This window comes from Globicephala melas, chromosome 1 (genome assembly GCF_963455315.2).
Source record: "Globicephala melas chromosome 1, mGloMel1.2, whole genome shotgun sequence".
Lineage (NCBI taxonomy): Eukaryota > Metazoa > Chordata > Mammalia > Artiodactyla > Delphinidae > Globicephala > Globicephala melas.
In genome coordinates, this window is record NC_083314.1 from 34,001,777 (window position 1) to 34,029,495 (window position 27,719).

A 27,719-nucleotide genomic window follows, 5' to 3' on the forward strand; every position below is an offset into this window, starting at 1 on the left:
GACAGAGTCCTTCCTGGAAGACTCACGCATCTGAGTGAGTTTTAGCAGATCCTCACGCATCTGCTAAAACCGCGTTCCATTGGCCAGCCGCCCCTAGTCTCTACTCCGCAGCCCGCTCTCTGCAATGCTAAAACACAGCAGCCTTGCCCTCCAGACCTCTCCTGGGGGATTGCACGATGCAACCAACCCTAAAAACGTGGCCGCGCGACGCCCCCCTCAGCCCTCCGGGCTTCCCATTGGCCCGTTGCCGTTGTCACTCCCTCCTTGCCTCGCCTTCCCCCTCCCGGGCCGAGGCACTGGGCGGGGTAGGTTGCGCGCTTGCCGCTGGCTCTGGCGGCGGTCGAGGCTTTGCAGCAGGCGGCGCGGAGGGCGGGGAGTGGGTCTAGAGCGCGCGCGCGGGGGAGGGGCGGGGCGCGGCGAGCTGCGGGCTGCGCTGCCGGTCAGTGTGGGGCGGGGGCTCGCGGCAGGGCTGGGGGCCGCAGTCGGCGCCGAGGGCTGCCGACGAGGACCTGCCCGGCCGGCCGCGCCATGCCTGCCGCGCCCAGCAGCCCGGCCCGCCGGGAGGGATACGCTGTGCCGCCCAGCTCCCCTCCGCCCGGCCCTTGCCCTGAAGCAGAAAGTTTGGGGGCTGGGGGCTATCTCCTCCCGCTCCAATGACTGCCCAAGGACTCCTGCTGCCCAGCCTCGATTGTGATCTGTCTCCGCTCCCCAGGTCGTAATGAACTATTCCAAGCTGTAACCAAGGCTCCCCTCCTCTCCCCTCTCTCACCCTCCTTTAAAAAGGTTTATTTTTTTAATTCAAGAAATTGTGATCCGCCGACTCCTCTCCTCGTTAATCATTTAGACCCCGAGCCTCGTTTCTGAGTGTAAGAGGGGGTGCGGTCTCCCCCAAGAAGGCGCGCTGGAAGGACAGATTCCCCTTGCCGACCCACATACACCATGAAGAGGTGCAAATCGGACGAGCTGCAGCAACAACAGGGTGAGGAGGATGGAGCTGGGCTGGAAGATGCAGCTTGCCACCTGCCGGGCGCGGACCTCCGGCCTGGGGAGGCCACGGGTGCTAACTCCGCTGGCGGGCCAACTTTGGATGCGGGCGCTGCCGCGGCGCCCAACCCGGGTCCCCGAAGCAAGCCTCCCGATTTAAAGGTGAGCGCAGACCCTCCCCTTACGAGTCCAGCCGGCGACTTAGCTTTCCCCGCCCCACGCCGAAGTGCTTTAACAGGATAAAAGTGATGGGGAAGCCAGACAAAGGTCAGAGAGAATGAGCAGATGTTGGGCCAGACCCTGTGCTGGACGTCAGGTACCATTTGTGCCTCTTTCTTTCAGCTTATTTCGGGCCTCTGTGTTTGTTCCTCATTATTCAGCAGACGTTCTAGTGACTTACGCATCCGAGATTGTTTGAATAATGTGTGTGAAGTGCTATTCGCAGACAAAGGGCTGGAGAAATCCAAGATGCTAACTAAAAAGTTGACATCACTTTCCCTCCTGTAAAATGGCAGGGGAAGACAATGACAGCGTGGGAGCCCAAGCAAAAGACCGTTAGTTTCCTTTGCTGAATTAGTTTCCTCCTTTGGGGACCTTCCTGGAGTGAAGCTCAGTTTGTCCATCTGTGAAAGGGGAGTGTGGGTTTCTTGCCGTTAGGTGGAGCCAGAGGTTAAGCTAGTGCTTGGAGATCCCTGCCCGCTTGCTAAACCAACCCCAGCGTGGAGAACTGACAGGTGGCCGCTTAGTGCTTAGGCTGGCTTGGGGCCTCGGTTCAAGTTGCACACACGCAGAGCCGGCATTTAGAACCAGGATCCGAAAGAGGAGATTGCATGCAGCTGGGAGTCCTTTATTTTCCAGCCTGAGGTTGCCGAGACAATTATTGAGCTGTATTGGATGTCTCTATATTAATTAAAACAGCAGCTGTGATAAATAATGCACCTTTGCTGGAGCTGCCACAGGGACTGCAGGCTCAGGCTTCTCAAGCCAGCTCACCACAGTGGTGAGAGAGATGTCAGCCCAAGGAAGGAACTTAGATGCATCGGAGATTGATGCCTGGGGTCATTTTCTCCAGAGAGGGTGCAAGGTCTTAGCTAGGGGAGCAAAAGGACTCCGTCCGTTATGTTAAATAAAGCCTGTATCCTATGGCAGCAGCCACTAAGGAGCTCACCAGAATAAACCAATGACATTCCTCGTTTGGCCTGAGCGGCACAGAGTCAGGAAGTTTAGAGCGCAGGTGAGTGTGCTCTTACCTGTGTGTTACCTGTCTGTGTTTCTTGGGGAGGGGTGAGAACGTAACTGCTACCTCCATGTATGTACTTTAAAAATTTGTGGTAGTTATTGGAATGTGACCTCTGGTTTTGCTGCTGTCCTTTTCAGAGTTTTGGGGCTAGCCTTATGTCTAAGATGAGCTCCACTGGGTAGGCTGTGCGCAGGAAGTCCTTGGTACCTGGCACACCTGCCACTTCTGAGCCCACCCTGTGTGGTCAGGAGGTGTGGTTCCTGTTTTAACTGAGATGGTGAAGGAAAAGAGCTGCTCTTAATGCTGATGTGGGGAGGGGGCCAGCCTTCTGCTGCAGACTTCATCTTCATTCTGGGCCGATCCAGATGGGTCTGGCCAGCAAACCCTGATTCCTTGACCAGGTGGGATTCTCACGCTGAGTCCATGAGCAGCAGCCTTGGAAACTCCCCGACTCTTCAGCTCAGGCAGCACTGGAAACGGCCAGCTCCATTCATTCCCCCAGCTGCCTTCGTGAGGGAAGGTGGGCTGGTTGTGGTATGGGGCTGCAGTGTCTTTGTCTCTGTAGATAAAGCTGCTTAAAGAAGCTCGTTCATCTCCACCCTCTTATACTCCCTCTCTTTTTCTCTCTTTTTTTTTTTTTTGTGACACTCTCATTCTGGTTGGGGCAGACATAGCAACAACTCTACATTTGATGTTAAATGCTGACTTTCCCCGAACCAAAATTGTGATCAGGTGTGAGAAAAGATGTTGTCCTTCCAAGTTATCCTCCACCCCCACCAGAAAGCGTATCACCGAGGTGACCACTGCCATGTGGACCCAGGCTGGCAGCCCAGAGAAAACCTAGCTGCTGCCTGCTCAGTGGGAGCACAGGGAGACAATCAGGGCCTTTTCCTGTTTATCTCTGTCTGCTTTATCACGTGTTTACAGCGTAGGGACTTCAGAACCAGGCATGAACTTGGGGGCTGTCGCAATTTGATTTGCTCTGTGATCTCAGGCACATCACTCAACTTTTCTGAGCCTTTTTTCTGGGGGAAAGGGACCAGGAATATTGAAGTGTGTCCAAACTCGTTTACCAGTGCTGGCACAGTTTTCCAATGATGGAAAAATTCCATCTTCGGCTCTAGCACTGGGTAGAAGCTAACTTGTTTTAGATTTGATGGTGGTACCAAAACGGGGTAAGTTTGATTTTTAACACCCACCCTGTCTCATACCTGTGTTTGGCCTGGAGCAACCAGCAGTTCTGGCTTGCTTTTGTTTTCATTTTAAACTTTGGAGATAGGAACTTTTGGTCCCTTAAGTCCCACTTCTGTTTTCTTCTGACAGCTCCAGGCATTGTGATGGATTAGGTGCAATGGAGGAAATCATCTTGAGAAAGGGGGGAAAAAAAAAGGCTTTGTGTGAAGCACCTCTGAGGAAGTTGTGCAGAGGGAGAGGAGAGAATTTTGGTCTGAATGTGCCCTAGCTAGTGGCAGCCAGAGCTTTCAGGGACTCCCGTGGTCTCCCTCCATGGTCCTTCAGTGTTGTGGAGAACCGCACTGTAAATTTCTCCTATGGTGGCCCGGGATCTGTGATTATGGGGTGGGTAGGACCAGTGAAAAGAAGGAAAAATAATTAAGCAGCAATCTTAAAGGAGCACTCATAAAACTGTAACTGTATGCAGGTACTTTGGGGGCCTTCTCAGCTACTCCACACATTTGATGTGACCTTCAGGGGTGATCTCAGCAGACGCTCCTGCAACAGGAGCCCAACAATTCGGAGTCACATCCCCTGCCCCCTGTGGCTTGGATTCCTGTTGAACCACTTGAGTTCATGTCTTGATTCATTTGTGATCATTATCCAGTCCTTTGCTGCTGCCAGGTTCCTTGCTAGTTGGGAGGAGATGCTAGATTGCTGGTCACAGAGAGTGTCGGCTGACCAAAAGTACACCAAGATTTTCCGGCAAGTAAATGCAGTACCAGTGAGAGTGGGAGTGGGAGGGGCTCAGGGAAAAACTGCAGAAAGGGACACGAAGCACACGTTCCTGTTAAAAATACAGCATGTGGTAGATGTTGCTGAGGCCTGGGATGAGTGGCTCAGCACGAGAGTCAGCTGGCTCTGTCCTGATGCCTCTTAGAATCCCAAGGGCAGGGGAGGAAATCGCAGACCTCTCCACCTCTCCCCAGCCTTTCCTGAAAGGAAGGCTCTGGGTTTGCTGGCTGGAGACCTTCCCCTAGACTTCCCCTGAGGTTCTCTTTCCCCTCACAAAAGCCCCTGCAAACAATTTCTCCAGGGATTTCTGAACCATACTAATATTTTTTCCTGGAAGAAGGGGGTGCTCTGAGTTGCACCATTCCAATCCTGGTTCGAAGTGCTTTTTATTTTTAATTTTTATGTATTTATTTTTGGCTGTGTTGGGTCTTTGTTGCTGCACGCGGGCTTTCTCCAGTTGTGGTGAGCGGGGGCTACTCTTCGTTGCGGTGCGCGGGCTTCTCATTGAGGTGGCTCCTCTTGTTGCAGAGCACGGGCTCTAGTCATGCGGGCTTCAGTAGTTGTGGCACACAGGCTCAGTAGTTGTGGCTCTGGGGCTCTAGAGCGCAGGCTCAGTAGTTGTGGCGCACGGGCTTAGTTGCTCCGCGGCACGTGGGATCTTCCCGGACCAGGGTTCGAACCTGTGTTACCTGCATTGGCAGGCGGATTCTTAACTACTGCACCACCAGGGAAGCCCCTTGAAGTGCTTTTGACTCAGGACTCATTTGGGTTCTTTCATCCACACCATTCACTGGTCTTCCTGTCTGCTCAGAGTGAAGAGCGATTAGAAACCAAAGAGCTGAGGGAAAGTCGCAACTGAATCCTATATGATTCTCCTTGCTGGCTCGCAGCCTGTGCTGCTCACAGATGCGTCACCTGCGCCCCTTGTTTGTTCAGCGGTCCAATAGAGAGCCTGCCGGCAAGGGGTTCATGGGTTAACAGATACTGATGCCTTCAGCGGGGAAGGCATGTTTTAAATTGTAAAACACGACATCCATATAAAAGTGTCTGAAAACATATGTACCCCTTAAATAACAACAGCAAAACAGACACCCCGTCTACCTACCACCCAAATTAAGAGAGAGAACATTGACATTCCCAAGAAGCCTCTGCTTATTTTTATCTTCTTTTATTTATTTATTTTTAAGGCCCAGGGTTTTAGTAAAATTAATGGGCCTCAGCTTCTCCACTTTTTCAATGGAGAAGACAGGCGACTTCATGGGAATGCGGGCGGGATGGAGGGTTGTGTGTGCTCTGGGACCCTGAGGAAGGGTTCTGATGGTAGGGCAGGGCTCTATGTGGTCTTGCTGCATCATGAGGCCCCCAGCTCTCCTTCAGAAGTGTTCAGGTGTGAAGATTCCCACAGCCTCAGGTGGGAGCAGGACCCCTGGGAGAGGTTTCATCAGGGGAGGTAGGATTGCGGTAGACCTAAGCACAAGGAAATGGGAAATCAGTTCTTTGGCAGCAGGCACTGCCTCTGCCTCCAGGCAAACAGGGTAAAGCACTTGCAAGAAAGTCATCCGTTGAAGCACATGTAAGTTTGAGGGTGCTTCGAGCATCACTGATGGAATCAGAAACATATGGGGTTCTTCAGAAGAGGTGCACTTAGAGCAAGTTGTAAAGGGTGGAGACGTTAATTACCAAAGAAGAGGAGAGCACTTTCTAAGTGGGGGAAGTGAAAGGGCACGTGCCAGGTCCCTCGTAACGTCAGTGCCCTTTTTTGACTGGACAGCAGTTCCCCAGCCCTGTAAATAGTCAGGGACAGTGGAGGGTGGTGAAGAATGCAGAGGGTGCCTGTTTTTTTTTTTTTTTTTTTGCAGAGGGTCCTAAGGCCTGGGGTTGTCCCTCTCCTACCCCCTCTGCCATCAGGAATTTTCAGAGCAGCGCTGGATGTGGGCTTGGGAGGAGGAATTGGTGGCCGACGGGAAAGCATGTGGTGAACGAAGCTGTCTGTTCTCCTGCCACATGTTGGGTTCTAGATGAATTCCCAGCTGCCCTTGTTCCAGTGGGAACTGTCGTGCAGGCTTGGCATTTACAGAATGTGCTGCTTTTCGTGTATTTAATTGTCTTAACTGCCAATCCCATTAACAAGAATCTCTCCGTCAACAGGAATTGAAACATTTGATAGGACCTGAATTTGGGGTTGAAGTTTTAAAAAAGTGTGGGTGTCAGGAGCTGGGGGAAAAATATCTCAGGTGGCTTCTCAGTGGTGATCTTGGAGGCCAACTCAAAATTCATGCCTATTTTCATCTCTCCTCTAAGAAAGACATCTCGCTTGGAAATGCTCATGGATGAGGAGGGTGCATTCTTAGAATGAGGCCATACTAGACAGGGTCCACCTTTATCAGCCAAACACTTAAGCCTCTCTGCATGTTGAAAAGTTAAAACAAAACTGTTGAGGGATTGCAGTTATGTTTTGTGATTGTGTGAGAAAGACAATATTTGACTTTTCAAACCAAATGGCTAAAAGCTTCCTTATTCCAGCCAAGCTGGCTGAATGATGTCCACCTGGAAAACAAAGCTGGCTGTGAGAACATTAAGCCTTGACCTAAGCCATTTGTGAGGACAGTAAACACATTCAGGCTCCTGGGTCTGTGTTCATCTTTTTTTTTTTTTTTTTGCGGTACGCGGGCCTCTCACTGTTGTGGCCTCTCCCGTTGCGGAGCACAGGCTCCGGACGCGCAGGCTCAGCGGCCATGGCTCACTGGCCCAGCCGCTCCGCGGCATGTGGGATCTTCCCGGACCAGGGCACGGACCCGTGTCCCCTGCATCGGCAGGCGGACTCTCAACCACTGCGCCACCAGGGAAGCCCTGTGTTCATCTTTTTCCAGGCAATTACTAAGATGATAGACTGAGACGAGGTTTTAACTGCAGCAGGAGGGATCTGGGTTAGACACAAAAAAACTGTGTGAATGAGCATTTTAAATATTTGGAAAAGATAGTTGTCTAAGGATTAAATCGCCTTTTTAAGATGGTCTTGTAGATGCACACAGTTTCCACTCAGAAAATAATTAAGTAGCAATGGCCATGTTTGTGTTAAGGTCTCTCCCCCTACTATTGGGGGCACAAAGATAATAGATGTTATAGCTCCTGCCCTCCATTTGCTCATGGAGGATTCCATCCAGAAGCAGGTGAAAAGTTGGATAACAGTTTGACAGAGCCGTGTCACAAGGCAGAACATGATTAATTGCGAGATGTGTGGTGCAGATGACCAGTTCAGAGCAGGAGTTCAGAGCAGGGTGGTGAGGTCACTTTAGACCAGCATGGTCAGACAGGGCTGTATGGGACGGGGGGCAGTGAACGGGGTGTAGGATAAGAGGCAGAGAGAGGGCACACTGCGAAGATACCTTTAATCAGAATCTTTTAGGACTTCCCTGGCGGTCCAGTGGTTAAGACTTCACCTTCCAGTGAGGTGGGTGTGGGTTCAATTCCTGGTTGGGGAGCTAAGATTCCCACATGCCTCGCGGCCAAAAAACCAAAACATAAAACGGAAGCAAGGGCTTCCCTGGTGGTGCAGTGGTTGAGAGTCCGCCTGCCGATGCAGGGGACACGGGTCCGTGCCCTGGTCCGGGAAGATCCCACATGCCGCGGAGCGGCTGGGCCCGTGAGCCATGGCCGCTGAGCCTGCGCGTCCGGAGCCTGTGCTCCGCAACGGGAGAGCCCACAGCAGTGAGAGGCCCGCGTACCGCAAAAAAAAAACAAAAAAAAACGGAAGCAATACTGTAACAAATCCAAGAAAGATTTAAAAAATGGTCCACATCAAAAAAAAATCATTAAAAAAAAATCTTTTATGCTGATAAAAGTTGAGCCGATTCTGCCTTAAGATCTGCTGCATGAGGTCACCTTGCCTGACTTGCACTGGCTCAGGCAGAATTCTCTGAGCCTAAAGGAATGAGGAATTAAAATAAAATTGAGAATGGGGAAATCACTTGCCCCTGAGTTGAGATCTGTTTGTTTCATGTCAGCTGGGATGCTGGGGAAGAAAAAAATGCTTCCAAAAATCTTTCATCACTGTGTTTCTAAGAGAAACAGTTGCAGCCGCTCACTTTTCATCATTGTGGCCATCAGCGCCAAACCTGGGGTGGCAGTTCCTCTCCTGCTCCAACCCCAGGCTCCCCACCCAAGGCCTCCTAAGGGCAATTGAAGACTTCTGCAATCCACTTTGTATCTCCAGAGTAGGACTCTGTGGGTTTTTTTACAGCGATTAGCTCTCTAATGCTGGCCCTGTTTCCATAGAGACCCTATAAATAGAGGAACGTTGGCGACCTAGGCTTGCTAAGGCTCACGGTAACCCAATCACCCCCTGAACCCTCCCAGCCGGACCTGTGGTGGGGCAGAGGGAGTTTCAAACCCAGGCAGGAGGAGGGGATGTGCAGTCAGCGCTGCGGTCAGCTGCCAGGTGGGATAATTAACTCTAGGTTAGTGTCACTTTTAAAGATCCTTTCAGCTCTAATGGGAGTTGTTAAGAATACAGGGACTTGGAGGAATTAGAAGCTGCTTCTGGCTATTTTAAACCAGATGGTGCCAAAGTCACTGCACCCCGAAGCATTTTACTTTTGACCTCATGCAGCTGTGTTTGAAGCTTTTGGAGCAGACTTCCCCTTTGGGGGACCCACACCCAGGGAGGAAAGGGGATGAAGCCTAACTGTTCAGAGACCACAGCCTTCTCAGGAAGGATCTTTTGGAAACCATCTAGCCTACGCTTTCTTCCTGAGACGATGATAGCACTCCAAGGAGATGGCGTCCTTTCTGCCCTTTAAGATAGTTCAGGGAAAGACAGCAAGCTTCTGTCATTTACCTGCCCAGGTACAGGCACCTGGCCTCAGGATGCTCTCCATTCTGCCTTGCTTCTGGCCTCTGGGCAGTTCTGGGACAGCCCTTGCTTGTTCTCATGGATCAGGAGAGCTGTTTGTGTCTCATCTCTAGCTCTGAAACGTCTCAGCTCTCTTTTCCTAATAAATACGTGGCTTCATTTGGCCACCAAAATGGTTTCTGGCAGCTGGGGAAAAGCAATAGTCAATGTGGAGAAGCAAGTGACATTTAGTAGCTGGAACCTGTTAGTCAGAGCAGGTGGTGCTTTCTGCCGCGTTGGTGGCTGAGTTCCCTCAAGCTAGTCACCATGGTTTTCCTCATTTCCAAAACTTGTGGCTGGTTATGTGTATGTGCTGGTTTCTTTTTCTTTCTTTCTTTCTTTTTTTTTTTTTTTGAACACTTACTCACCGTGTTATGTCAAAACTCCTTAACTCTCTCCTCCCTGACACCCACATGCAGAAACAGCCCAGCCCATGTCTTATAAGTGAGGAAAAACCCCTGCATTTGGTGCCATCTCTCTCCCCCCATTATTCTTTGTCTTCTTTTTTGTTCTTTTCCCTCATCTCTACCATAGACTTTAGCAGACTCCTCAGCGCTGCTGGGGCAAAGGTCCTGGGGTCACCCTGGCTTTCCTTTACCTGCAGAACAGATGGGAAGGTGGGAAAGGAAAACCCACACTGGTTACAGGTCTTGCCCCAGTCCTACAATGTGGCACGGGAAGATTCACCGCTGCAGTTCAGGGGGCGGAACCCCCCATGGCCCAGGCATGTTTGTTTTGTTTTGATCCTGCCTGTGATGCTGTTCTGGGACACATGTAAATACTGTATCTGCTTTAGTCTCGGAATCAGTGTGTGAGCCAGTGAAGGTAGCTTAGACTAGAAGTTGGAGATTCTTCCGTGTGACTGGGATGAGCCCCTTAACTGTGCTGTGCTGCAGTTTCTTCATCTGCAAAATGAAGACACTGATGCTCTGTGACATCCTGCCTCCTGGGCTTAGGCTAGCGTCAGGTTAGAGTGACAGCACACATTGGAAAGCACTTTGAAAAATGCTGTTGTATGATAGTAAAAGTCATTTGACCAAGGATTTTAGGATTCAAAGCAGTATAGCAGACAGTGGTGGCTGCTGTCCCCAGCGCCTGCCTCCTTCTCCTGGGGCTCAGGGAGAGGAAATGCCTTGGGACTCCGGTGCCGTCTTTTGAAGGGAACCCTGTATCTGAGTGGATGTGGAAGAGGGGCCTCAGTGTTGGAGAAGCTAGGCTAGGAGTGGTGGGGAGAGGAGAAAGAGGCTTGGAATAGAATATGCTAGAAAGACAATTTGGAATATGTAATGTGACCATTTAGCAGAAGTTGCTGGGCAAATGCCAGAGCCAGCTGGCCCCATCTACAGTGCCTGCAGGATGGTCTGCTATCAGCTTGGGCCCAACGAGGAGGAGGGTGTCCTGGCCTGTCCCTGGTCCAGAGGCGGCAGGATCCGGCCATTTCCGAGTCCGGCGGAGTGCACGCCTCAGTCCGGCCTGCCTTGGACGGGGTGGTTTTACCCTGAGCAGACTCTGCCTCAGGCTGGCCCCGAGGAGATGGTAGCTCCCGTCGGGAGACCTGGCACTGTGAAACCTAGCATCTGCGGGGCTACCCCGGGATTAACTTCTTGAGAAGGAGTAATGGTCACCTTAATTTCCTCACCTAAAAATGGAAATGTTGCTGCTGTTGCCTTTATTAGTTTCTGGGAAAATCAAGTGAGAGAATGCAGGAGAAAGAGCATATTGAAAACTGTAAACCGTTAGTTCACGGTGAGCTGTGATGATATAACTTATCTGGCCTGTAAAATGGGTTGTACAAAGGCCCCACCTACTTTGAGGATTGTGGGGCTACTCAAACGAGGTGAAAACGGAAAATCCTGCACTTTGACGTAATCCGCAATAGTGTGCATTGTTACTGACATCAGATGTAAGTGCAGCTTACATCGTAACAGTAGTGTCTGCACAAACCACGCTGAGGTGTAAAGTTAACAGTGAGAGTGGGGTCAGCTAATTCAGAAGAGCTGAGGATGGTTTTCTCCTTGGCGTCTGCATGGTTCAAGTTTTCTGCTCTGTAAGTTTGTTTCTAGAAAAAAAAGAAAAGCCAGTACTTGTAATTCTTTGCAAGGTTTCGTAGATGACCGAGGCTGCCTCCTGAGGTGATGAGTTGTTCCTTACAGATGAAGACATTGAACCCCATGTGGCTGGGTTCTGAGCTTCCCTCTCAGGAGTTACAGAGTGGGCGTTCTCACCTGGTCCTCAGAGTCCCACCCCTCCTCCTGTTGGCTCTGAGGCTTTCTGCCGAGGGTTCGGCTCCACCACACGAGCCGACCCCCTGACAGAAGCAGCTGTCTGGAGTTATCCCACACGTTGCCTCACCCTGGCCGGGTGGTTGGGCCGCCTCTCACTGAGCAGTGCTGCCTGGGGAGCAGGTGGAACATCTCAGCGGCAGAGCTAAGAGGGAAGGCTGGGGCCAGTGCAGCACTGGGCTCCAGAGCCCCTTTGGTTTGTTCCAGTCTGAGTGGAAAGACACTAAGACTATATTCTGATTGTCTTCTAAAGAAGTGGTCACGTTACCGACCACACTACAAGGTATGCCCATTGAGGTAGTTTATTTACTTTTTTAACATTTACCAGTTTATTATACAGGATACAGATGAACAGCCAGAGGAAGAGGCACATACGGTGAGGTTTGGAAGGTCTTGAGTACAGGAGTTTCTCGGGCCCTTGGACTGCGATGTGTCACCCTCCTGGCATGTGGAAGTATTCACCAACTCAGAAGCTTCAGTAAAATTTATTTTACGGCTATGTCAGGAATGAGATTGGCTATAAATAAGAGGAAATTATTCTAGAGTTGTACAGATAAAGATAGACTTGTTTATTTCATGAACCAAGAATCCCAGCGTAGTCATTCACAGCTGGGTTGGTGATTCCATAAGGCCTTCAAGTTCCCAGGCCTGTTGTTGGGGACTTTACCATCTGTGTGTAGGTCTTCATCGTCGTGCCAGTTACTTGCAGTTGCAAGACGGCTGCTGCATCTCCAGGCATTGCCTCCACGTTCCAAATGGGAAAAGTAAAAAGGGCTAGTACCTTTATTAGGTAAGCAAAAGTTTCCCCAGAAACGCTCACCTTGCTTTTCATTGGCCCAAACTATGTCACGTGTCTACTCGTAGCTGCAAGGGGGTCTGATGAAGCAAGAATTTTTAGCATGGCACAATAAGGCCATGCAATTTGGTAAGAAAGAAAGGAGAATAGTTATTGGTAGGTCATTAGCAATATCTGCTACAATTGTATAACCTGATTGTATGACCCTGATTTTCCCAGTGAGTGTTGCAATGAGGCATCTTTGGAAATGGATGCTTGGTGGGCCAAAAGAGCATCTGGAGGAAGGACCTAATTGGAAGGAGAAAGGGACTAGGGGATGGAGGGAGAATCAGTCCAGAGGGATAAGCCTCATGAGCCAAGTGCTGCCCGCATGTGCCACTGAGCCCCAGACTATAGGCACAAGGATATCATGACCAGTAATCCTGAACCGTGTGTGGATTTGGAATGTCCTGTGGGAAGCCATACAGGTACATTTCTTTGTGAATGAGAGGAATTGGTCTGGGTTGCCACCTTTCTGCAAGGTGACCTTTAAGACATGACAGGACATTCATGGGGATCTTCCAGATTCACATGGCTGTAGGAGCTACACTCATATCCCAGGAAGGGACCCCTCACCTCTGCCCGCAACTGACTAGGCGTTCGAGAGCTTTCCACTCACCAGATTCTTCATCTTTCCTCCTTAAGAAAATCCAGCAGCTCTCAGAGGGCTCCATGTTTGGCCACGGCTTCAAGCACCTGTTCCACGGCCGCCGCCGGTCACGGGAGAGGGAACACCCGACGTCTCAGGATTCCCAGCAGCAGCATCAGCAGGGCATGTCCGACCATGACTCCCCGGACGAGAAGGAGCGCTCCCCGGAGATGCACCGCGTCTCCTATGCCATGTCCCTGCACGACCTGCCCGCCAGGCCCACTGCCTTCAACCGCGTGCTGCAGCAGATCCGCTCCCGGCCCTCCATCAAGCGGGGTGCTAGCCTGCACAGCAGCAGTGGGGGTGGCGGCAGCGGGGGCAGTAGCCGGCGCACCAAGAGCAGCTCCCTGGAGCCTCAGCGTGGCAGCCCCCACCTGCTGCGCAAGGCCCCCCAGGACAGCAGCCTGGCCGCCATCCTGCACCAGCACCAGTGCCGCCCCCGGTCTTCTTCCACCACTGACACGTCCCTGCTGCTGGCTGATGGTGGCAACCTCTTGGCCGAGGAGGCCGAGGGTCTCAGCGACAAGGTGAGGCGGGGCAAGAGGAGGGCCTTCCGGGTCGGGGCTACTCAGAGGCAGGAGCCACCTGCGCAGGGGCCTCTGGCCTTGAGGACCTGAGCTGGGGCCTGGCCTGGTGGGTGTGGACACACTGCCATCTGCAGAGCTGTGTGTCTCATTGAAGGAGCCAGAGATAGGACAAGCCAAAAGCAAGAGATGATCCCCAAAAGGCTGATTTTTGTTTGTTTGGGGATTTGTTTTTGAAAATTATCTTTTGCTCAGGCTGATAGTAATTTTGTTTGTTTTCCTTAAACATGCTCTCAAGAGGTAATACATGCAGTGGTTGAGAGCACAGTCTAGCATCAACCCTGGCTCTGCCACTTACTGCCTGAGTCACTTAATTTTTTTGTACTTCAGTTTTCCCAGTTGGAGATGGGGATAATAATAGTAGAATTGCTCTAGGATTAAATGGGTTCATATATGTCAAATACTTGGAATGGAGCCTGGCGCAGTATGGTTTTTAATATTGTTACCAACCAAAGAAGTTAGAGGAGGAATCCATGAAGGGCTGTTTGGTAAGAAGAAAATCTAGTTTGGTACTTTCTGAATCTCTATATTCATTCTTTTATTCATATAATAAGTATTGATATTTCTTGCCTACTTGTTATGTGCTATAAGAACGAATAAGCCGGAGGTACTGTTCTCACTGAATAGAGGGGAGACAGACTGGTGAATGGACAAGATATGGTGATGAGGCTGTGTTGAGGATACGGGAGCTTGTTGGAAAAGACCTTCTAGAGGAAGCCATCGAGCTGAATCTTGAAGAAGGAGTATAATTTAGCCAGAGAATTGGGAGGAAGGGTGGGGGGAGGAACGGTGTAGTGTGTACAAAGGCAAGCGAGCTGATGCCAGGGACTACCCGGGGTTCATTGTCGTTGGAGCGTCCAGCACTTTTGGGGGCTGACAGGTAGGTAGAGGTTAGGTCACAAAAGGCCTTGCCATGTTGAGTTTGGGGTAGTGTGAAGTTATCAAAGGGTGTTAGGCAGGAAAATGGCAGGAGGAGGTCCCTTTGGGTCTTAGTGTAGACAGTAGGTTAGGAAGGGGGACAGGAATGGAGTCAAATAAACCGTTATTGGAGCTATTGCCGGAGTCTAGGCTTCAGCAGTGAGGATGGAAAGTCAGAGATAAATTCAGAAGACCTTTGGCAGTTCTCATCGATAGTATAGGCGAGAAAGTGGACATGGAAGACGAAGGAAGAGTAGAGGAGGACTCTAGTTTCCTGGCTTAGCAGCTTTAGGAATGGGGCATTCTTTAGTTGAGGAAACACAGAAGGAGCATGTTTTGGGAGCCAAGTGATGCATTCACTTTTGGACACGTTGAGTTGTAGGTGCCTTTGGGAGCTGTCCATCTAAAGAGCACCACCTGGCAGTGCCTTGGGGGAGAGGTCTGGGCTGGGGCGAGCACCCTGGGAGCCAGTACTGAGCTTGAAATCCTGGGTGCGATGAGACGGTCGAAGGACATGTGTCGAGGGGGCTGAGACCAAGGACAGAGACGACGTATAAGGGACAGAGTAGCCAGGTCTGCAGGAGTGAACCTGGAGAGAAATGATGCCGAAGTATAAGGAGAAAGGAGTTTAAAGAGGGAGGAAGTAAGTATTCAACAGAGTGAAATGCAGCAGGAGTGACAGGTCAGATCTGGATTGGGAAATGTACGTAGATAGTATCAAGCAGTGGGGGTCATTGATAACTGTGGCAAGTAACTAGTTTTAGTAGATTGAGGAGATGGCGGAAGTGGAGGGTCAGCTCTTCCGGGGAGGAGAAAGGAGGCCAATATTCGTTGAGGCAGTCTGGTTTTTGTTAGTTTTTAAAAGATGCGCAGGGAGGGCTACAGATCACTAGTAGGCCAGGAAAAGGGCTTTTGACTTTTTTCTCTAGTGAGATGAGAAGTCATTAGGTTTTGTACAGATGAGTGACACCCTTGAAGAAGACCGCTCGGGCTGCTGTTTGGAGACAAGGCTATGAGCCACAGCGTGAGCAGGGAGTCTGGCTAGAAGCTGCTGGAAGCCTCCAGGGGTGAGGTGGCAGTGGTTTGCTGCAGGGTGAGAGTGGGGGAAGTGGCTGGATTCTGGATTTGCTTCAGAGATCAAGCTACAAAGGTTCCTGATGGATGTGGGGCACAACAGAAGGGGAGCGGGCAGCGATGGCTCACAGGTTTTTGGCCTGTCAGCTGGAAAGAAGGAATTGCCGTTAACTGAGTTGGGGAAGACAGCACATGGACCAGATATCTGGAGGGGCTGTGGGGCGGCAATAAGAGCTAGTCTTTGGACACGTTACGTTTGAGTTGGTTGTTGAACATCCACACGGGGAGGCCAAATAAGCAGTCAGATGTTGGAGTCTGGAGTCTTGGGAAGAAACCCAGGCTGGAGGCAGACACTTGGGGGTTGTCAGCATGTAGAGAGTATTTAAAACGATGGCACTGGACCATCTGCAAGCTTAGTTTTAACTACAGAGAAGTCTGTGCCAAGAGTGAGATCTGGATGTGTCGGCTAAAAGGGAAACGTGGCCTTGTGGAGGGAAGGGAGACCCAGAGGGACCCACAGGGTGAGCCAGTTGTTCAGCCCTTAATGAGCAAGTTTTTTTTTTTTTTGGCCGCATAGCCTGGCTTGTGGGGTGTTAGTTCCCCGACCAGGGATTGAATCCGGGCCACGGCAGTGAAAGGTGCCGAGCCCTAACCACTGGACTGCAGGGGATTCTCAGTGAGCAAGTATTTTGTTTGCAACAGCTGCCACGCCCGCCTCTCACTGCTGAGTCAGCGGATACATTTTTAAAGTCAAATTTGTACAGTCCTGTCAAGCCAGGGTCTCTGGTCCTAGAGCTGTTTAGCGAGGAGGGAGAACGGGAACCTTGTAGTCCTGAGGCTGTGCGAGCGGGTGCGGGGTGGGCACTTTCGGAGGCTGGTGAGGGGTTGTTGATGTTTGCTGACTGGGAATGCAGGGGGGAGGGGGTGGGGAGCCCATCAGCTGGGGAGCTTCTCTGCAGGCTCCCGTTTGGTCTTTACGTCGCCCCCATGGTATCCAGGAGGTGACAGTGGCAGGGTTCTGTTCTTGTTGCTGGTGGAAGACAGGCCAGGAGACTTGGGTGAGCACACTGGGGGAAGGGTCCCTGGGTTCAGGCTGGGAATGGGGAAAATGGTTATTCCTATGACTGTTTTATATCCTTATTGAGAAATTTCATCTTTCCGAAGCTTTGTCATACATATACTCCCTGGTTACTCCTCATAACATCCCTGTGAAGTTGTCAGAGCAGGTACTGTTATCTCCATGTTACACATGAGCAGACTGAGGCCTATAGGAATCAGGAAGCTGCTTGCCTAAGGGCACCCAGCCAGTTCATGGCAGAGAGGAGACGAGACCCCATGTTTCTAGCATGTCCACAAGACCAGACTGAGATCTGAAGTCACTAAAACCGCCAGGGACCATTTTGTGCAATTTCCATCATGAGCGGGTTGCCTCAGCCCAAGGACGGTGGCTTTATCTCTTGGTTGCAATTTCCCCTTCAGTTATACATCCTTTCTGATCTGGCGCTGTCCCCCCAGGGATGGCCGTGGCCCTGGGGGATGCTGAGAAGAGGGGGTGCCTCCATGTCCTGAGGAAGGGGGTCTTCCAGCCATCAGTAAACCTGCATGGTCAGCTGACTCCCCCAAACCCAGAGGCCGTTGGCTGGTGTGATAAGCTGGTGGTGGTTCCACCCTGGTCTCTGGGCATGAATAGAAGGGATTCTTCTCTCTCTAGTAAACATAGCCCCACATGCTCTCTGCAAGCTCCCTGGTGATTACTAACATCTATTTTTAATTCATAAGCCTCCCCCACTACCCACACCCCTTGCCATTGTTTAGAGCTTAGCAGCTGACTTTCAGACCAGAGCCGGCCCTATCAGGGGTTGAATTACTGAAACACCCGGGAGGCAGCTAAAGTTCCTTAGCTGTCCTGTGAGGCTCACCCCGGCCCCTCCCTAAGAAAGTAGGGGGCCTGGAGCCCCACGGAGAGCAGGGGTGCGGCAGAGGCACAGAGAAGCGTTCACAGTCCCAGGAAGCAGCTCAGTCTTAGTGATGTTGTTCGCCTGTCATTCGTTCCCTCCAGATCTACTTGGTTGTCTTCAAGGTTGTGTCTTAAATGATTCCCCTTTCAGAACAAAAACAGATTGTCATCTCAACCTCGCCATTCTGCTTTCTATTATTTGTGTGACACTGAGCAAGGTAACCACTCTCTGTCTTATGTCTATAAAGTGGAAAAATTAAGTCATCATTATTGGTGCCCTGGGGCATCAGCAGGTAAATAGAGAATGCAGGTGACATCTGGGTTCCCCATCTGTGTGTGGCCTTAAGCTCTGGAAATCTGGGCCCTGGAGTTTTCAGCAGGGACCACTGGTTATATGTACAGTGGCAGAGGAATTGGACCTCCTGGTTCCTCAGCAGATGAGTCTCACCCCCCTTCCCGGTCTCTCTTTTACTGAGCAGCAGTTCCTAGAAGACGTAGTGTACACTCAGGAAAATCTAGCAACTCTTCTGTCCTGCCTTGATAACCTGCTCCCAGACTTTCAGAGAGTGGATTAGCCCTTGCAGGGGTCAGAGGCTTGTTTTCCCTTTCTCCCACATTTGGCTTGGTCATTGATGCGCTCTCGGCCTTGTTCAAAAGCTCTCTCCAGCTGTCGCCGCGTTCAGAAGGCTTGTGCAAGGTGTTCCAGCTGGAGGGTCTTGGGAGAGGAAGAGTGCAGGAGTGCTGAGTTCACAGCCAGCTCTACCTGCCCGGCCCCTGACCTCGCCCTGGTCATCCTTCCCCGTCTGTGCAGTGTGGCTGGTCCCCAGAGGATGAGGAGCAGCGTGGGTTGGGGTGTTGGGACCCTGAAGCTCACAGAGGATGTCCAGAGCCTTAGGAGACCAGCACGGAATGCTCAGTGGCAGGAGGACTTTACCGACAGGCCAGCCTGCTGCCCCCTGGCTTCGAGGGTAGGCAGGGCCGGAGAGAGGACCAGGTGCTGAGGGGTGAGGGGGAGAGTGTGGAGATGATGCCACGATGGTCGCTTCCCCGTGGCCTCATGGAGGTGTTATCTCCAGGCCCCAGACGGGGAGACCAGGGACGTTCCGCTCATCACGTAAACCAGAGCAGACTCTGGACAGCCTGTCCTGTACACTCCCCCACCGGATTTCTCCAACAACAAGATTTCTCCTCTGCCCTAATAAATAAGGGGCATAAATAAGCACCCCTGTTTACTCTGAGGAATGGCAGGTGAGGGGCTGCCCTTAGCCCTAGGCTCTTGCCAAGAAGACAGATCTTGGCAGGTGTCGAGGAGCCTGGTTTTTTTAATGTCTGGAAGCCTGCCGGTTCAGAGGTGGGTGGGGCCAGCTCTGCTGAGAGAGGTTTCCAAACAGGTTCCCTCGGCAGCTGGGGGAGGCTGGACCGTCCATCTGTGAGGCCTCCTGATGTGTCTGAGCTTGTTGCCCAGGTTCCGTGGGAGGCCGACGGGGCCCTGTCCGGCTGGCCCATTGGCCTGTCCACACAAACGCATCCACCTTTAGAGCTGCGTTACACTCTTTCCGTTCAGTCGCTCGTGTACATGCGCCAGTCCGTGCCAGCCTGGACTCACACCCAGTGGCTGGGGAGGACAGCTGCCTTCTCTGTACCCCTCTTCCACCCTCTCTCATCCCCTCTTCCCTTCTCTCTTCCTCTGTGTGGAAAGCCTCCTTAGGCAGAGGGGCAGCCAGCCCAGCGGCCTCAGGAGGGCCTCCTAAGGCAGTGCCCACGCTGCCAGCCGCCCACCAGGCCAAGGCAGGGCAGCTCTGTGCTTCGCCATGAGCTGCTGCTCCCTGTCTCAGTGATTAAAAGCCCCTGTTGCCCAGTATATCTGAGGTACCTGGTGAGTTAAGTTCTTCCTTTAGTCCGATTTGAGTTCCTCATGTTCAGGTGAAGCCCCGTTGCTTTTTAGGGGTCCTGTCCAATCAGGAGAGGGGCCGAAGAAATGACTCTGCCCCTTACCTAAAGCTCTGACACCAGAGATCATGAACAGCAGAAGCCTCTTGACTTTAGAGCAGGGTTTTGGACTCAGTTGCCCCAGCAGGCAGCTGGCCTCTGGAACTAGCCTTTATTCGTCTTTTCCCTACTGACATCCATGACTTTCTTTCTAGATAGAAAGTACCCAGTGCTCTCCGGATTAGCTCTGGCTTCTGGGAGTACAAAATTCCCCTAGGTACAGGGGGTGAAGTTAGATACCGTCCAAGTTACCTATCAAGACCTGATGTCATGCCTTCTCTACCCACCTGACTCTAAGCACAACCCCGGGGGTGGGGTGTGTGTGTGAGATGCTACCAGCCCAGACACGGGTGGGAGACACCAGTCAGGCCCCCAGCCTTCCCGCCAGGAGCCTCAGCCCCCTCAGACACGCCCCGGTGGAAGGTGTGCTCAAGGTTTGGGTGATAACAGAGCTGATAAAAGCAGCAAGACGAGCTGTCTGTCATCCGTTCCAGATGACAAGGAGCCAGCGCTGGTGATGTGGGCATGGGTCCTGGCAGCTAGCACAGGTCTCCCCAGCCACCGGGCACATTCCTCCCTGGATTCACCACATCCCTGAGATGTGAAACGTGACCCTGGTCTCTTCTGGTGCCAGATGAGGCAATGGAAATACAGTATCACTTACCTGATCCCTGCTCTGCTTCTTCTTTCTTTTCACAGGCACAGTTTGGGCTTTCTCTATGCACCACAGGGCAGAGGACTCTGAAACAGGAGCAGTGATGAGTGCACACACCCCATTGCATTCCTTCTAGGCTCCTAGGGAACCGAGGGCTCCCCTGAACTGCAGTGAGGGCTGGAGGCAGTGAGCAAAGTTCCTGGGAACAGAAGCCTTCTCTGACCTCCCTTCTCTCTCCAGTGGCAGGCGCTGGGGTGTTGCAGGCAGCTTGTCTGACTGTTCTTTGCCTCCAGCCATCCCGCCGCCCCAGCTCCTGCGCCCACATCCTCCGCATCCTGAGTCTGGTGCCCCTGATTCTTTTGTCCCTTTGACCTTCCTCCAAGTCTGGATTTGGGGAGTGTGCTCACTTCAGGTACCCCACCACCGGGACCCCAGAGCTGGGCCAGTATCCATAGCTAGTGAATAATTCAGCATGATCCGCAGAAGCTAAATCAGATCCTAAGTGATACTGTGACCGGGAGGCCTCCTTTGGGTGGCCGGAAAGGCGAACCCTGCCCTGGAAAGAAAAGTGCTCTGTAATATTAACTTCATTATATAAGGTTTCTTTGCTGCCTGAGAAGGCAGCTTCAGACCCAAATATTATCTAGGTGCCATGCCTGTCTACTGGCTCCTCAAGGGTTCAGGGCATTGTGGACACCCCCAGGCCATGCCAACCATGGCCTTTGACGTGTCCCTTTGAGCCCACTGGCCAGCATGCTGCAGTTTGCAGACCGCTTTGCTTTCACATACATTTCTCATTGAATCACGTCAGCTCATGATGACCTCTGAGCCCTGAGTCAGCAGGACGCCCCAAGAGTTCTATGTTTCAGTCCTCTGCTTTTAGAAGGGAGTCATTCTAAATTATTCTTGGCAAATAGGGTGGGGCGGAGGGCGCTTTGCTTCCTAAAAACTGCCCAAAAAGGAGACACTCCTTCCTCTCTGGGTCACTTTCTCCCAGGCCTGTTCCCAGTGTCGCCTCCCCCAGGGAAATAGAGTGGCTATAGAAGGCATGGAAATTGTCCCTCTTTCCTACCCAGCTGGCACCAGATTTGATTTTCCTAAAAGGGACCTAGGTGTGGTCCTCTCCACTGCCCGGCGTCTGGCTCATGACCATGAACTCTGTAACAGGAGTGTCCATGGCATTAGACAGGGCGAGGACCCATGGGCGAAAAAGATGGCCTCCTCCCTCCCTGGAAGCAGCTGCAAGGTGGTGTGGTGTGTGCACGCCCCGCAGCGCTCTCTACTCTGGCCTTTCCTGTCTGCTTTTCCAGCTCATGTGGCCGAGCCTCTCCACATGCTCCTAGGAAATGCGCCCACCTTAGTTGCTCTAGTTCACCCTGAAGAAGGTGGCCCTTCCTCCTGTGTGTCCCCAGAGGGAAGCCGGGCTCTTTGGTGACATGAGTTTCTAAGAAAATGCACCAACTGGCTGGCTCTAAGAGTGAGTGTTAGGGGAGTGACCTCTGAGTACTGACCAGTTCCCAAACCCCCATTTCCAAGAGGTGAGCGTTGGGGCAGCTGCCAGCCTTTCATGGAGGAATCCTAACCGGGAGATATTCACAGCACATTTGGAGCCTGAAATGTTTTGAAGACATCACCTTGTATTTGAAGCTACTAAATTTAGCTGCTCTTCAGCATTAGTCTTTGCTCCTGAAGCCTATGACTTCTCAGGTTTCCCACCCTTCAGTGTGTGTGTGTGTGTGTGTGTGTGTGTGTGTGTGTGTGTGTGTGTGTGTGTGTGTGTGTGTGTGTGTGTGTGTGTGTGTGCTTCCCCCCCCCCCCCCGCCGCCCCGCAGGAGAAAGAAAAATAAGAAGATTTTTTTAAAGAATGTGTGTTGTGGGGGGTGGGTGTGGGGACCTGAAGAGTAATAACAATGGCAAAGGAAGAGACAAGAAAAAACTTAATATTTAAGAGTATTAAAGAAAGAAGGGGCACTGCATGAAAACGAGGGGAAGAGGAAGAAAAAACTAAATTAAGGGGAACCTGGGGAAAGAGAGGGCTGAAACCTGCTGGGCATGCAGAGGAGAGCCTGGCATACAGGACCTGGGCTTCCTTCAGGGTCCAGGCTTCCTTCCAGGGTCCCCTTCCAGGATGACGGGAGCCCGTCTGTCGCCCTGGACTCAGGGTAACTTGTGAGAGCGGAAAGAGTGTGGCTGGAGACGCCTGCCTTGGCTCAGCTGCCTGAGCCTGCGAAGGGCCAGCAACTGCCCTGTCCCCCTGCTCAGATGAAGCCTGTCTCTGCCAGGCCAAAGAGGAGGTGGCAGGGCAGCCAGGACTTGCCAGGAAGCACACTTGGTGGCGGTTACCCAGCAGCACTTCTCTTTGCACAAGGCCAGTTGCTCGGTGGCTAATGTCTTTCCATAGCCTGTCGCTTTAGTGCAGCTGCAGCTCTTCCTGTGTCCACTGCCACTCTCAACTTTGCTCCGTATGTAGCTACTTTTTGGCTTTTTCTGTCCCAGGCGGAGTCTTCCAGGCACCTCCTAGAATAACTGTGGGGTGTGTGTGTGTGTGTGTGTGTGTGTGTGTGTGTGTGTGTGTACACACGCATGTGAAGGAGCCTCAGGACTAGTCATTTCTTTCTCTTTTTAACATCTTTATTGGAGTATAATTGCTCTACAATGGTGTGTTAGTTTCTGCTTTATAACCAAGTGAATCAGCCATACGTATACATATGTCCCCATATCTCCTCCCTCTTGCATCTCCCTCCCACCCTCCCTATCCCATCCCTCTAGGTTGTCAGAAAGCACCGAGCTGATCTCCCTGTGCTATGCGGCTGCTTCCCACTAGCTATCTATTTTACATTTGGTAGTGTATATATGGACATGCCACTCTCTCACCTCGTCCCAGCTTACCCTTCCCCCTCCCCGTGTCCTCAAGTCCATTCTCTATGTCTGCGTCTTTATTCCTGTCCTGCCCCTAGGTTCTTCAGAACCTTTTTTTTTTTTTAGATTCCATATATATGTGTTAGCATACGGTATTTGTTTTTCTCTTTCTGTCTTACTTCACTCTTTATGACAGACTCTAGGTCCATCCACCTCACTACAAATAACTCAATTTCGTTTCTTTTTGTGGCTGAGTAATATTCCACTGTATATATGTACCACATCTTCTTTATCCATTCATCTGTCGATGGACACTTAGGTTGCTTCCATGTCCTGGCTATTGTAAATAGAACTGCAATGAACATAGGGATGCGTGTGTCTTTTTGAATTATGGTTTTCTCAGGGTATATGCCCAGGAGTGGGATTGCTAGGTCTTTAGTCATTTATTTCAATAAAACCTGTGATGTGTCAGGCATTTTTACTCATGTTCCCGTTTGATCCTCCCCTCCCTGCAGCCCTGGGAGATAAGGATCATATGTATGATTTTGCAGCTGAGCTGCAGAGAATCTCCAGGGCTCAGCTCACCCACCCTCTCCTCCAGCTCCGGATGCCACCGGTCTCATCCCTGAGGCCTTTTTCTCCAGACTGCTGCTTTGTGGGTGCTGCCGCCTCCTCTTGCAGTTGTGAAGAGGCGTGTACAGGGCCTGTGGAGGCTGCATTGCTAGCGAGTGGCGGGATGAGGAGTCACAGCAGGCCTTCTGACCCGAGCCCTCTGCCGTGTGCCGAAAGGTGTAACCTGCCCCCAGGGAGCGAGGTGTCTTCCTGCAACACACTCCTCTCCTGCCGGGGCTTTCCAAGCCCCCCCTTCACGCACTCCTCCCAGTGCAGTGGTAGACACTGAGTCACAGAGCCTGTGCTCGCTCGACCAAGCTCCCATAGCAGGTATGGAGCTGAGACCCACACCCTGGTCATCACCTTTTCCACCACGTCATGGCACCTCGGGCTCCCGCTTCCCACCCCCAGGGCAGGAAACTCTGCATCCCTGGCAGATTTGGGAACGTTTCAGACATGTTAAGACGAGAACATACTCTGGAGGCAAAGGGACCTCTCTGCTGCTGGTTTGCCTGGCAGACATCACCCCGGTTCCTGTTCGTCCCTTTTCTCTCAGCAGACTAATGGTTCACCCTGAGCGCCACCCCACTTTTTCCTGCTCTTCGGTTATTGTGCTGATGGGTGAGTTGTCCCTGGAGGTGAGCTGAACCCTCCCATTAGGGAGACGCCAGATGCCACCTCAGGGTCATCTTGGTGGTGCAGTGAGGCCTCGAAGGAACCTCTTCGTGGTGCTTCTGAGCCTTCATGATCCTGGGCAGCTGGGGAGTGAGACCTTGTGAGGTGTCATGAGAGCCCCAGGGCTCGGCTTACTCAGCCGCCTCCTTGCCTCTGGGCTTCTGCTGCTACTGCCTTCTCCTTTTTCTCCTCCCCGCCCCCCGTTTTGCTTGTAAGAAAAGGTTACATATGTTAGCTTGGCGGAGCCTAGAAGGGGGTGGGGGGCAGAGGAAGGATGTCTTGAGTGTGAGAAGACCAGGCTGCCTCCGTGGCTACCTAGGACAGACTGCAGTAGCTGGACTGCCTTCCATCTCAGCTCCGTGGGATAGATCAGGCAGTCATCTACAGACGTCAATACCAGGAAGGGTCAGTCTTACGCTAGACACAGCGAAGGGCCAGGATATAGTTAAGATCTGATCCCTGCCTTCCTGGGATCATTAAGACTTAAGACTTGTTTATGCAAGAGGAACAGTGCACATGCCCAAAGCATGAAGAAAAAACTCAAGTGCCGTAGGCGGGAGGTCATCTACAGGTGTGGGAAGCTGCTGGAAGCGTCCCTGACCCCGCATGGCCCTGACTGCTTATGCTCGAGCCGGCCCCACAACTTGGGACCTCAGTGTTGTGCCCTTGCTAGGCCCCTGTCCTCACAGACCCCAAGTCATTGCCACCACAAATGTTTGTAAGGTTTCCACGAGCCTAGGGTGTGGGGACTTCTGCTCTTGGTGTTCTGGCTGAGGGCCCTGGCATTGGGCCCTAGAGATAGCACTGGGCCCTTATCTCGGTGCACCTTCTTGAATTTGGGCCGCCCCGTCAGCGTGATCCATGCCGATCCTTAATATTTAAGCCCCGAGTCTCTCACCAGGCTCAAGTGGGTGCAGAATCTGCGTCGTCTTTGGTGATTCTGCTGTGGGAAGCTGCCCGTAGAGAGGCCCGGCAGATCCCTGAACTCTGCTGGCCACCCCGGCACCCTCCTTACAGCTTGCTCTCCGCAACTGTGGGTCTCTCGCCCCCTCTGCTGGCCGCTCACGGGATTTCTTGCTGGGACTGTCAAGATGAAGTCCAAGGAGGAAGAGACGGCTGTGAGTTTGCCATCCATGTTTTATCTTGGGTGTTTTTGCTGGGGTGGGGTGGAGGGGGGGGGGTGTGACGAATGGGAAGTAGAAGCTAGCGGGGAAGTAGCTGGCAGCGGTGTCCAGAGCAGAAAGTCGATTTCTAGGATCTCAGAGACGAGGAAATCCCCTGGTGAGGCTGGCTACTGCCTGCTTCCTCCAGGCAGTTATTGGAGTAGGGAGGAAGCCTTGGGAGTGATGGTGCCTTCAGCCTGTGGGCAGGGCAGCGGGGAAAGAGGCAGAAGACTGCAGGCTGAGCTGGCTGTGTTAGCATCTGCCAGAGAGTTCCCTCCAGGCTCCAGCCTTTTTGGCTTTGAAGAGCTTGCCTCCATCCTGGAAGCCTGGCTAGGAGGTCCACTTCTGTTCTGAGGCTGAAGAAGGGAGTTGATGGGACTGTGCCTGTTTGTGAGAGGGGCTTCTGACGGTGAGAGGCATTTGTGCGTGCATGAGGGGAGGGGAGAGGAGGAGAGGGGAGAGGAGGGGAGGGGCGGAGCATCCATCCGGTTGGGTGAAAGATGCAGGTGCACGTGTTGCCATGTGCTTCCCCAACCTGCCCCCAGGCAGGAGTTGCTATCTGTCACACCTGGATGTCCTCATGAACACTGGACTCATAGTGGCAACAGCTGGACTTGGGGATGGGCAGGGTGGAGGAGGGCACCCGCTTGGTGATCCTCCCTGTCTCCTCCCAGATGGGAAGGAGCAGCCGTGAGCCCCAGGGAGGGAGAAATCTCCCAGCGCAATCCGCCCCTAATCCCCAGGCTGGGCCTCAGACTGGAGATGGCGGCTGCAGAGCCTGGGAGCTCCGGCACACCTGCTCGCAGACCCCGGCTTTCCTTGGCAAGCCCAGCGCTGCCCAGGGACTGTGATCCCGGGGGCCTGGCACAGCCTGCAGAAAGCTGGGGCCTCAGGGCCCCTGGTACCCCAACACCAGCACGGCTTTGGGAAACGGTACCTACACAGGTGAGGCCCTGGTAGGGATGGGGGTGGGGTTGGGGGATGGAAGAAAGCCATTTCTGGAGTTTGTCAGGTGGGCTGTGCTCCCCTCCAGTCTCTTGGGTTGTGGCCCCCTCTCCTCTTCTCTCTCCATTATAGAGATGGGAGAAGGGAGGAGGGGTGAACACCAGGCCTCCAGGCTTAGGCTGACGGGTGCTGGCAGGGCCCTTGGGGTTGGGTGAGGGAGCCCTGGCACAGAAACCTACAGACGTCACAACGCGTGGGGCCAGAGGAGCTGACATGAAATTAAGCGGAAGGGGTGTTCCCGCTTGTGGCTGCCTCTGTCTACAGAGAAACAGTGACCGGGAGGGAGGAATGTGAAGGGCCAGTGAGCACCATCCCAGTAGGAGGGTCCGGAAGGAGCAAAGTGCTGGGTGCTTGGAGCTTTGGGAGAATTTGGAGGATTGAGAATAAAGGAGGCGCCAAGGTGGGAGGGCAGCTCCGGGGTTCCAGCCAGGGTGTGGGTATGAGGAGGCAGAGGGAACAGCACAGCAGGGCATTTGTGTGGACAAAAGGGCATTGTTCTCAGCAGGGCAGGGAATGAGGCGGCTGAGCTGAGGATGTAGTTTTGACCAGAACCAAGGGGTGGACCTATCAGAAAGGACTGGAATCCGAGGGCTAGATGAGAGGAGTGTCGCTCTGCCAGGAAGAGTCACCCTTAGGCTCAGGGCGGGAGGAAGCACTTGCTGGCTGCAGGAGGAGGCTGATTGAAGCCTCCACCCAGTGCCCGGCTGCCTGGAGATCGTAGGTGCTGCATGAAAGGATGCAAGAGTGAGTTTCCTCATCTGTATGGACTCTGCACCCTGCAGTCCCTCGTAGCAGCGTAAAATTCCTTGTAAAGCCGCTGAGGGCACTCATGCAACGAGGAAGGGGCACTGCAGGAAGAGCCAGGTCCCTCACGCACCTGCCCTTGAATCCCTCGTGTGGCAGCTGGGGTCTCACTGCAGGAGTTTTTCATCTTACTCTTACCCAGTGAACAGCCCCAGGTGTATATATGTAATATATCCTCCTCCACGTGTACCCCTTTATCTAAGCAGTTGCCTCCCTGCCCTCTGGAGAAAAGCCACGTGGGCTCCCAGGCACCAATGGAACCACTGGATGGGCTGGTGCCTTCCCCTCCCCCACCCCCTGCCCCTCCCCGCCCCTCCCCGCCCCTCCCGCACCTGGCTTGGGTTAGCTGTGATGATGCCTCAGAGCCGGGGTTGAGCGGCTTCATAGCACCTGCATTATCTGGGAGAATGGGAGCAGCCCCTGGCTGAGGACCAAGGGTTGGCGTAACCTTCCCAGTCTGCCCTGGCTGGAGCATCAGGTTGGTGTGGGAGATGTCAGGTTGCCTCCCTCCCAGCTTCATTGTAGGGTCACACTGCCTCTTTGAGCAGGGGGTGGGGTGTTTGCTGGCCATGGCT

General features: G+C 52.6%; 1 protein-coding gene across 3 annotated transcripts in view; it reads left to right on the forward strand.

Annotated features, from left to right (window-relative positions):
- The first annotated feature begins 458 nt into the window (after positions 1-458).
- Positions 459-27,719, forward strand: part of TMCC2 (transmembrane and coiled-coil domain family 2) — a 35,938-nt gene continuing 8,677 nt past the window's right edge. Inside the window, exons 1-2 of one of the 3 annotated variants that reach the window (XM_030872774.3) lie at positions 459-1,146; positions 12,846-13,376. In XM_030872774.3, the coding sequence (XP_030728634.1) occupies positions 940-1,146; positions 12,846-13,376 (738 nt within the window). In that variant the 5' untranslated portion in view covers positions 459-939. Of the gene's footprint in view, positions 1,147-1,767; positions 2,219-12,845; positions 13,377-25,201; positions 25,291-27,719 lie in introns of those variants that run through there. The other 2 variants (XM_060293513.2, XM_030872780.3) reach the window with 2 other exon arrangements.